The sequence below is a fragment of the Pelodiscus sinensis genome, chromosome Z, assembly GCF_052426305.1.
Source record: "Pelodiscus sinensis isolate ZL-2025 chromosome Z, ASM5242630v1, whole genome shotgun sequence".
Taxonomy (NCBI): Eukaryota; Metazoa; Chordata; order Testudines; family Trionychidae; genus Pelodiscus; species Pelodiscus sinensis.
Window position 1 is genome coordinate 7365567 of NC_143085.1, and position 11740 is coordinate 7377306.

The following is an 11740-nucleotide window of genomic DNA, read 5'->3' on the forward strand; positions in this document are numbered from 1 at the left end:
GATGTTTTAAAGAACATGCTAGACAAACACCAGACAGGAATGGTCTAATTTTATTTGGTTCTGCCTCAGCACAAGGGGCTGGACTTGATGAATTCTCAAAGTCCCTTCCAGCCCTTGATTTCACTGATTCTATATACTAGGATAATTGAGAGTAGGCAGTGCTTTTCCTTGTACCATTCTTTCCTCATATGGTCTCAGTGTTACACTCCCACTGCAGGCATGTTGTGGGAGACATCCTCTGACAATACATTGGTCTTACTTCACATCATTTTAGCTGGCCTGAAAGTGGAGAGGTTAAACGAGGTTTCATCATGTTTTGTCAATGAATGTAAATGCATAAAAGTTCATTTTTAATCACAGTGATTAGCTGTGTGGCATCTATTAATGCTGGGAAGGAGATCCTTGAAGAATTCAACCAGGATTTCAGCAATTTCCACCCCACCATCAACCTTAGACTGAACCAGTCCACACAAGAGATCTACTCCCTCAATACTACAGTACAATTAAATGATGGCCAGATTAATACCACCCTATACTGGAAACCTACCGAATGTTATTCTTTCCTCTAGCTTCCATCAGGACACATCACACAACTGATTATTTATATCTAAGCCCTAAGATACAACCAGATCTGTTCCAATACCACAGGGTATGTCTACACTACCCCGCTAGTTCGAACTAGCGGGGTAATGTAGGCATACCGCACTTGCAAATGAAGCCCGGGATTTGAATTTCCCGGGCTTCATTTGCATAAGTGGGGAGCCGCCATTTTTAAAACCCCGCTGGTTCGAACCCCATGCAGCACGGCTACACGGGGCTCAAACTAGGTAGTTCGGACTAGGCTTCCTAGTCCGAACTACCGGTACACCTCAGAATAGGAAGCCTAGTCCGAACTACCTAGTTCGAGCCCCGTGTAGCCGTGCTGCACGGGGTTCGAACCAGCGGGGTTTTAAAAATGGCGGCTCCCTGCTTATGCAAATGAAGCCTGGGAAATTCAAATCCTGGGCTTCATTTGCAAGTGCGGTATGCCTACATTACCCTCCTAGTTCGAACTAGGAGGGTAGTGTAGACATACCCACAGAGACAAACACCTATAAGATCTTTATCAGACATTCTTAAAACTTAAATACCCACCTAGGGAAGCAAAGAAATAAAGCGATAGAGCCAAATGATTTCCCAGGAATCTGCTTCTTCAACACAGGCCCAAAACCAAAAATAACAAAACACCATTGGTCATCACCTACAGCCCCCAGCATGCACCCCTCCAGCACACCATTGACAATCTACAACCTAACCCAGAAAATAATCCCTCACTCTCACAGGCCTTTGGAGACAGGCCAATCCTCCCCTACAGACAACCCCGTAACCAGAAGCAAATTATTTCTAGCAGCCACACATCACACCTTAGATGCACTCACGCAGAAATCTACCCCTGCAACAAACTGCAGTGTCAACTTCTATACAAGCAACACCATCACAGGATCTAACCACAAAGGCCACCACATCAGAGGCTCATAGAACTGCACATCCTAATGTGATCTATGCCATCAAGTGCCAGCAATGCCCCTCTATCATGTCTATTGGCCAAACTGGACAGACTCTACAGCAAAGGATTAATGGACACTGTAGTGGGTTGGAGTGGCCACCCACTGACCCCCGAAGGGGAAACGCCACTCCCAGAGCCTCGGTGGGCCGCACCTGCCCTTAATGATGCACCTGGCCACAAGCCAGGGGGTGGGGTCAGCGAGATAAAAAGCCTGCCAGCCAGGCCAGTGATGCGCCGGCCACTGAAGGAGCCAGAAGTCTCCCCTGAACACCAAGGAGACAAGGCCTAGAGAGGTGGAGAGCTGGCGTGGGCCACCTGCTGAACAGCAATTGGGAGGGACTGCTGACCAGACTGGACTTCCCGGAGAAACTGCAAGCTGCTGAGGACTGGTTGCTGGAGCTGGACCCCTTCTGACATGCTGAGAGGGTTACCTGATGTCCAGGTCAGCATGTTTCAGCCTGGAGCCCCAGCTGACCTGGCAGCAGTCTATACTGCTGCTTCTAGGGCTGTGGGCTTGGGCACAGTGGAGTGGGTGGGCCTGTGACCCCCCCTGCTACCCACTGCTTGGGTGGTAGCCTCCCCCTCTCTGCCATTGCGGGCATGCCACCTGCAACCCTCCTGAGCAAGGAGTCCCCAGTCGTATAAATTGCTACAAACTGTTTACTGCTGCCCTGCCCTGACCAAAGGCTGGGTCCTGAACTGATTGCTTGACGCCCCGCTTGAACTAAGGCAGGGCTACAAACTGTTTACCTGCGGGCCCTCCCGGTCCACAGGCTGGGCTCTAAACCATAGACTTGGCTGCCAGCCCTGGAGCAATGCCAGGCCTCTGACTGTTGTTTGCTGGCCTACCCAAACCAGGCCGCCTTTATTATTATTTTGGCGCCCCACTCTGAGGTAAGAGCAGGGGACTCTGGACTGGTTATTTGGACTGCTAATTCCCTCCCAGAGACTGATCTGGGCACAGTGGGTTGGGGTGGCCACCCACTAACCTCAAAGGGGAGGTGCCCCTCCCAGAGCGGACCAGCTTACAGACACAACCAGATATTAGAAATGTTAACACACACAAACCTGTAGGAGAACATTTTAACTTGCATGGGCACTCAAACATGGATTTAAAAGTAGTCATTCTTCTGCAGAGGAATGTCACCAGCCAATTACTGAGAGAGAGTTCAGAACTGACGTTCCTATGCAAATTTGACACTGTTGCCCTGGGCTTGAAGAAAGACATTAACTGGATGTCACATTATAAAGCCAGTCTTCCCTGAATTTAACACAACATTTTTTACATCAAAAGCTAAGTATGGGACACTCCCAGTCCACTTAATTAGCCTCATTAGACTAACCCTACAACTGACAGGTACCTTTTCCCCCTTCTTTTTCTGTTATAAAATACTGGGTTTCTGCTATTCCTCTCCAGCCGATGCAGTGAGTTTTACATACAAAAACTCATGATACTATGTGTATTTTTGTTAGGTTTTAAGGTTCCACTGAGCTACCTGTTGTTTTTGTTGTTTTTAGAGTTAAGGACTAACATAGCTACCCCTCTGAGAATTTATTAATGCTAGCTTAAGCCATAACACAAAATTCCAAAGGAATTCCAATATTGAAAATGAACAACTTTAGTAACTGGGGAGGCATAATACAGCATCTCTAATCCTGACTCTTGCCACAGGACCAAGTCTAACCCATGAAACTGGGTGCAATTTATGTTTGTGACTTTATAAGCCATTTTCTATTCTTGAAGATGACTGCACATTTCATACTATGTCACATATTTATTCTTTTGTAACATTCCTACCTTTTAGGTCTCTGTCCCGGTATGCTCTCTTGTTCCTTAAACATTGTTAGGCTCATTCTCTCATTCCTTTGATATACTAGTGGCGAACTGCAAGGCAACACAACTTATTTGAAATTGTTTGGAATATACCTTCTCCAGCATATGAACACACGTACTGGAGCTGATGGTCAAATCTGAGAGGGGAGACATGGCTTTTTTTACAGGTTAGGGGTTTTATAGCCCAAAGCTATATAAGTCGGATCCTTAGACAGTACAGCTCTGTAGACTTTGGTGGAGCTATCCCAAGTTACACCAACAGAGAAGTTGGCCCATATGTATTTACAAACAGTACTGGACAGAGAAACATAAGGAGCCATAATCCATATGCCTACCATAGCAAGGAAATTCAGAGATTCCACTTCTGAGCTGCAGAAAGCATAACATTTGAACCCAGTCTTGTCAAGACTAGGCCTTTCTAACAGTCTCACAACTATTAATGGATAGAATTGAAATGTGGATTATGCCATTATCCCTCTCACTGTACTGATTTGACTTTTGCAGACCAAAGATCTGCCACTAACTTTAGTGACACTGCATGCCTATAAGCAGCAGCAATATTAGGAGAGGTTAAACCATGTTGAGGTTTGTTGAAGTGGCCTAAGCCTACAGTATCATGATAAGAATGAATAAAATTGACCCACGCTAGTTTTTTACTCTAGTGAAATTATCTAGTGAATTATCTAGGGACAATTGCAGAGTGCCTTTGATAGAAATTCCATTGGAATTTTATGGGGATTCATAGAAAATGCAAAGGTAACAACATAAACAATTCTATAGACATTGAGAAGAAAATGGCCTCTTTTTCTATAGAGTTGCTGTAGACAATTTATACAAGCATTGTTCGAAATGTTTTCTTGTAAGAGAAGGATTCATTGAGTGTCCGTCTGGAAAATAAACAGTTATTGTGCACAGTAAAATGGACCATTTTGTCACCTATACAGAGAAATGTCAATGTTCCCTACATTGACTGAATGTTGAATTTAATCAGCAACTACCCTGAAAAGAAAGCAGTGTAAGCATTATTACAGTAAGCTGCCATTCTTAGGTTTATAGAATCCAATCATGTAGCATACCTATGCAGTCTAGTCTTCTTAACATCTTCTGAACTGAAATTCTTTGCCACATCTTCGTATATGGTCTGGAGTAACTTCTGTAGGTCTGATAAAAAACCAACATATTTATACAAATGTGCCCACTGCACCTTTACAAGGGAAAGTGCTGCACGCACTGGACTCATGTTTTAATTCCAATTGGTGATTTTGGTTGCCCAATTTGAGGCACCTTAGGAGGGACCTGACTTTCAGAGGGAAGGTGTTCATCACTTTCTTTAAGATGTCTCATTGTGGGCACCCAAACATTGAAATATGCTAAGCCATTAGTCATGGCTAGAAATATAGATCCCTGTTCTTTAGCTCTGAAAGAAATAATAAATGAGAAATTAACAAACTTTGTTAATGCTTATAAAAAATGATTGTATAGTAATTAGAAAGTAGGCAACTTTTAACAAACGGAACCAAATATCAACTTCCACTTCCTATGCTCATGCTAGTAGCAGCTGAAGGGCATATTTGTAAATGTTATCACTGCATCCTTATTTAAAATGAAATACGGATTTTAATATCTGATGAGATACATCTTTACCATAATGCATTTAAAGCTGATAATTTATCCTCAACAAGTCTTTGCTTGGTCATACTTGCCTGTCCAATTATCACCGCATCCTTTTTTGTTTCTCACTCCTTTTATTGTCTTCTCTGTCTGTGCACTGTCATGGTTTCCTATACCTAACTCCCAGATTAAATCAATGTTCTCCTTCAAATCCCTTCTCAGAACTCTCCTTTGAGAATATTTCTACCACTAATACCCTTCTGCTTTGGTGCCCAGCTACTACAGAAAACAAAAAACCCACCACAAGAAATACAGTAAAATAATGAACACCATGTTTTGCCCAAAGCCCTGTTTCCTCTCTTTATTCCTTAATGGCTCATCTATTTAGCAGGGCAAAAGTTGAATTAAGATATGTAAGTTCAGCCATGTTAATTGTGTAACTGAAGTCGAAACAGCTTAATTTGGCTTTTTTTTTTGGCACTGTTTACGCAGCAGGAAGTCAAAAAAAGAACACTCTTCCTTTGACTTCCTGTACTCCTTGGCTACGTCTAGACTAACTACATCCCTTTTTCATAAAAGGGATGTAAATTAGATGTATCGCAATTGCTAATGAAGCAGGGATTTAAATTTCCCCCAGTTCATAAGCATAAAAATGGCTTTTTTTCGGCGTGGAGCTTTGCTGGAAAAAAGTGCCAGTCTAGACACTGGTCTTGCGGAAAATAAAACCTTTTCCGAAAGATCCCTTATTTCATAGAGGGATAAGGGATCTTTCAGAAAAGGCTTTATTTTCCGCAAAATCAGTGTCTAGACTGGCCCTTTTTTCCAGCAAAGTTCCGTGCTGAAAAAAAGCAGCAGCCATTTTTATGCTAATGAAGCGGGGGAGATTTAAATCCCCGCTTCATTAGCAATTGCGATACGTCTAATTTACATCCCTTTTACGAAAAAGGGATGTAGTCTAGACGTAGCCCTTGTGTAATGAAGATTACAGGAGTCAGAGTAAGAATCCTCCAGCTCAAAATTATTTTGAAATATTGGCTTTCTGATGTGCACTTTGTTATTTCAAAATAACGCTGCTGTGTAGACGTACCCTAAGACACCGTCTGTTGTTATTAGTCATTATGTTATTTATTTAATTTTGAGCTGATCCTGCCAGGCACCAAATATGTGTTAGGACAGGGATGGGCAAAGGGCCTCCGTAGGCTGGATTCGGCGGTCTGGGTGTGGGGGAGTGCACGAAGCCTCCTCCCGCCCTGCCAGGAGCGTGTGGCGCTTTGAAGTGCCGCACGCAGCTCGCAGGGTGGGGGGCAGAGTGGAGGAGGGTTTGTGCGCTCCCCCGCCCCCAGGCCAATTAGGGCATGAGGGTGGGGGAGATGCATGAAGCTTCCTTCGCCCTGCCCCGGCCCTATGAGGAGCCCGCGGCACGTGCTCTTCGCAGGGCAGGAGGAGGCTTCCTGTGCTCTCCCACCCCTAGGTCCTGATTGGCCTGGGGTGGGGGAGCATGCCAAGCCTTTTCCAGGGCATGGGTGACTAGTGGGAAAGGGGGGCAAAGGGGCTTCCCATACCCAGACCAATCATGATCTGGGGGTAGGGTAGCTCCGCCCCTTCCCATTTAGGCCCCACCCTTTCCAGTTTAGGCCCCACTCCTTCTGGGGTGCCCTGGGGCTACTTCAAAATTTTGTGAAGTGGCCCGTGGGCAAAAATTTTATTGCCCACCTCTGTGTTAGGAAGTACTAAATGATCTCCCCTGGCAATACTATGCACAAACAAGTACTGTGGCAATATAAATTACTACTGCTACTAAATAATAAATACTGCAGAGGAGGTTATGAAATGCAGACATGTACTTCATCAGTTGTCAAACAATCCCAAACTGGCCAAGACTTTAAGGAACTGGTTCTTGTAGTTAGGATATTAAGTCCATATTTAGACATCTAAATAATAGCTCTGGTTTTCTAGAGTGCTAAACACCCAGGCGGGAGAGTCCTGAGTTCTAATTCGGATTCATTCTAACATGGACTCTCACAATGACCTTGCACAAGTCTTAAAGTATGTGTACATGGAGCAGAAAAGCTTTGAGGCAGTCTCGTGGCATACGGAATCAGGCTTGTGATATGGCTCTAAAAATAGCAGTAGAGGTTTGGGCTCGAGAGGGAACTCAGGTTTTAAGACCTACCCCTTCTCTGGCATCAGAGCCTGAGCTTGAAGCTTGTCCACACTGCAATTCAGGGGGAGGATGGGTGATTATCTATAGATATGAATCTTCATAGTGCTGCTGTGACCTAGCCAAGCATTAACTAGAAGCAAGAAAGCTTGAAAGGGGGCTGACCTTGTGATTCGGATGTTGTTTTGTGATTCAGGAGGTCGAGGTTGAGATCCTAGCTCTGACACAGACTCTCTGTGGGAGCCTAGGAAAGCTGCATATCTATGAAATGGAGTTAATGATACTCACTTCTAATGAGGATTAATCCATTTATGTCTGTCAGCAGCTCAGCTGCTACAGTGATGGGCACCTTAGGAAAGCCTACAATTAAAGTGCAAGCTTTATAATAAAGATCTTTTGTGCAAATATATATATAACTTTTCTTTGGAATGTATGTCTTTCTGAGACTGGGTGCTGCACCACTAAATTACTGGTTGAAGAAGTGGAAGCAAGAAATCTTGCTAGCATTTTTCAGATACAGTCAGACTTATGAAGCAAATGTCTGTTGTTTGAAATTATTTGCACAACCATGAACAATTAGGATTACATTTAGTGCAGTGTTATTTAAAACAGGGATGATACAGTTGGTATACATGAAAAGAAGGTTTTAGATGTAGTAAAGAAAGCAAGCTGGAAATGCTAATCTACTTCTGTAAAACCTTTGACAAAGCAGAGGGAGCCTGAAGGATAAATCAGATAACCTCAGCACTAACCGGCTTGTTATACCCTAGCAGTGAGGATGACAGCTTCTACAGCTGAATTGTCAACATGATGTGACTTACAGAACTTTTGGACAAGTGTAGTTCCTCACCCAGCCAGCAATGCTGGAAATCAAACTTATGGAAGCAAGTTCGATACGGTAGCAGTCACAAAACAATACAAATTAAATTATAGCCAGGTAAATGGCTCCATATTAAATTACAGACTCAATCCTGAAGCAAAATAAAAACCTTCTGTAAAAATCATGTTCAAATTTATCTGCAGATTAGTTGCCCAATGCAATATATTTCTCACATGTTTTCCAATAAACATATGTCATTTCAATGGCACTTTGGTGTGAATTATAGGGAGTCTTGTGAGCTGTGTGAGCAGTAGACAACAAGGCAGCTGAGCTGTTCTAATTGAGTTCCTGCTCTGGCTCTGAAGCATCCTATAGTCCCAGACTTTTGTTTAACATGATTCTGTGACTACAGAATTTACCACAGAATCTGTCCACTGCTGTAATATTGTCCTGCAGAAAGTGAGTTATCGCTCTCTATATTAAAAAAACCCGTTTCCTGTGGGACGACAGAGACACACACGTCAGCACATCACTCTGTGTCCCACAGGAAAAATTTTCATCCTGCTGCCCCTCCTCCCCCAGCAGCATGGCTCCTCTCTCCCTCCTCCCCGGTGTCTGGAGAGGGGAGGGGAGAAACTGGTGAATTGTACCCCTGTCCAGGTGAGCAGCCCCAGGCCGGTAGGCCCTGCCAGCACCACGGAAAAATGTTCCTTTAGCAAGTGGCTGTTCTGGGGCTGAGCAGATTGGGATTGGGATTGGCCTATTTGCTCAGCGGCTTCATGAGTTGGGTGCTCAATACCCTTTTCACCTTGCTGCACTATAGCACTGAACCTGAGATGGTATAGGGCCTGCCACCATCTGCTTGCCACTGCTGGAGGTGGCCTATGGCCTGGGCTTATTTCATTGTGGAGGGAGCAAGGGGGGGGGATGGAGAAAGCCCCAAGCCTCACTGTGTGGGGAAGATGCCCTCCCTCCTCTCTCATGCAGTTGGAGCACTAGCACTGGCTAACCGCAGCTGGGGTCTCCCTGAGCCTCCCTGCACAGTGTAAATATCAGTTTACCATAGAATCATACAATACTAGGACTGGAAGGGACCTCGAGAAGTCATGGAGTCCAGTCCCCTGCCCTCATGGCAAGACCATCCCTGATAGACATTTATCTAATCTACTCTTAAATATCTCCAGAGATGGGGATTCCACAACCTCCCTGAGCAATTTATTCCAGTGTTTAATCACCCTGACAGTTAGGAACTTTTTCCTAATGTCAACATAAACCTCCCTTGCTGCAGTTTAAGCCCATTGCTTCTTGTTCTATCTTCAGAGGCCAGGAAGAACAAGTTTTCTCCCTCATCCCTGTGACACCCTTTTAGATACCTGAAAACCACTATCATGTCCCCTCTCAGTCATTCTTGTTGCTCTTCTCTGGACCTTCTCCTATTTCTCCATATCTTTCTTGAAATGTGGCACCCAGAACTGGACACAATACTCCAACTGAGGCCTAATCAGAGTAGAGCGGAATAATGACTTCTCATGTCTTGCTCACAACATATCTGTTAATGCATCCTAGAATCATGTTGGGGGTTTTTTTTGCAACAGCATCACACTGTTGACTCATATTTATCTTGTAGTCTACTATAACCCTGAGATCCCTTTCTGCCATACGCCTTCCTAGACAGTCGCTTCCCATTCTGTATGTGTGAAACCGATTGTTCCTTCCTAAGTAGAGCACTTTGCATTTGTCCTTATTAAACTTCATCCTGATTACCTCAAACCATTTCTCCAATTTGTCCAGATCATTTTGAATTATGACCCTATCCTCCAAAGCAGTTGCAACCCCTCCAAGCTTTGTATCATCTGCAAACTTAATAAGTGTACTCTCTATGCCGATATCTAAATCGTTGATGAAGATATTGAACAGAGCCAGTCCCAAAACAGACCCCTGTAGAACCCCACTTGTTACTCCTTTCCAGCAGGATTGTGAACCATTATTAACTACTTTCTAGGAATGGTTATCCAGCCAGTTATGCACCCACCTTATAGTAGCCCCATCTAAGTTATATTTGCCTAATTTATTGTTAAGAATATCATGCGAGACCATATCAAATGCCTTACTAAAGTCTAGGTATACCACGTCCACCACTTCTCCCTTATCCACAAGACTTGTTATCCTATCAAAGAAAGCTATCAGATTGGTTTGACATGATTTGTTCTTTACAAATCCATGCTGGCTGTTCCCTATCTTCTTATTATCTCCCAAGTGTTTGCAGATGATTTCCTTTTATATGATAATTTAATATGATAATTTTAACTGAAAAATGAAGCTAGCATTAGCAGTAGATATTGGAGCAGAGATCATCTGAGTAGCTGGGTGCTGCTGAGGGTTACTAAATTAGGAGAGTTTAGTAATCCCCATAACCTTCCTAGCCTCTGTACTATTGATCATAAGGTTGAAGAAAAGTGAAGTTGCAGCTTTTCTTCATTGTCAAAAGCCTCAGTTGCATCCTGAGAGTGAAAAACTCTCACACACTCTCTCATATATTCCTTGGTGTAAAAAGTCTACATCCTGCCCCAGGAGCATAAAGTAAACTGAATGTAATGTCAGAATAATTATCACCAAGAACACTGAGTACTGCATTATTCATCTGCAGAGTTCATTTGATAATACACCATAGTCGTTTTAAAAAACTTCTTAAAGCTGATGCAGAATCCTTTTTGCCTCAAAACACAACACCTGTGTGCTGCAGAGATGTGGAGTACTTTGGCACAGAGTACACTGGGCATTGCCTATAACTCACAAACCAGCATGTTCACTTGATTTTGCTTTCTATAAAAAGAGAAGGTTACTCACCTTGTGCAGTAACTGGAGTCCTTTGAGATGTGTTCTCATGGGTGCTTCACTTAGGTGTGCCAGTGCTGCTTTGCACATGGCCCAGAGATCTTTGGTAGCAGTCTGCCGGCCATGGGCTCATGCTGTGCTACTGCTCAATCACACAGGCTGACAGGCTGACAGTTAGGCATGGGCCCAGCCATTTCCTCCGTTTCTTCTCTACGCCAGACTCTCTTAGCCCAGTGCAGAGGGGAGGGTTGGGGTTATGCCAGACTCTCTTAGCCCAGAGCAGGGTGTAGAGGTTGGCCAGTGGCTCTACGCTTTGCTTTGGGATCACAGCCTCTCTTTGAGCAGGATTCCTTAACCCGCTGTATGTTACCCTGATCAGGGCAAGCACTGTCAGCCTTCTTGCCTGGAGATCTTTTATTGCTCAAAAGCAGAATTTCAGTGGGGAACCTGGAGCGTTTTGCACTCTGCTCCTGGTTGTGCTCTCTAGCACATCCCTCTGAGGGTATGTCTACACTACCCCGCTAGTTCGAACTAGGAGGGTAATGTAGGCATACCGCACTTGCAAATGAAGCCCGGGATTTGAATTTCCCGGGCTTCATTTGCATAAGCGGGGAGCCGCCATTTTAAAAACCCCGCTGGTTCGAACCCTGTGCAGCGCGGCTACATGGGGCATGAACTAGGTAGTTCGAACTAGGTTTCCTAGTTCGAACTACCTAGTTCGTGCCCCGTGTAGCCGTGCTGCACGGGGTTCGAACCAGCGGGGTTTTAAAAATGGCGGCGCCCGTCTTATGCAAATGAAGCTCGGGAAATTCAAATCCTGGGCTTCATTTGCAAGTGCGGTATGCCTACATTACCCTCCTAGTTCGAACTAGCGGGGTAGTGTAGACATACCCTGAGGAAGTGTTCCTCTTGCCTTCCATCCCAGGTGGATTC

At 44.4% G+C, this 11740-nt stretch overlaps 1 protein-coding gene across 2 annotated transcripts in view; it reads right to left on the reverse strand.

Moving 5' to 3' along the window:
- The window catches only part of CCDC60 (coiled-coil domain containing 60), a 205420-nt gene that overhangs the window by 18258 nt on the left and 175422 nt on the right, over positions 1-11740 (reverse strand). For both annotated transcript variants that reach the window (XM_075898140.2, XM_075898139.2), the window contains exons 9-10: positions 4457-4541; positions 3345-3431 (exon numbers count right to left, since the gene is read on the reverse strand). In XM_075898140.2, coding sequence (XP_075754255.2) covers positions 3345-3431; positions 4457-4541 — 172 coding nt within the window. The remainder of the gene's footprint in view (positions 1-3344; positions 3432-4456; positions 4542-11740) is intronic.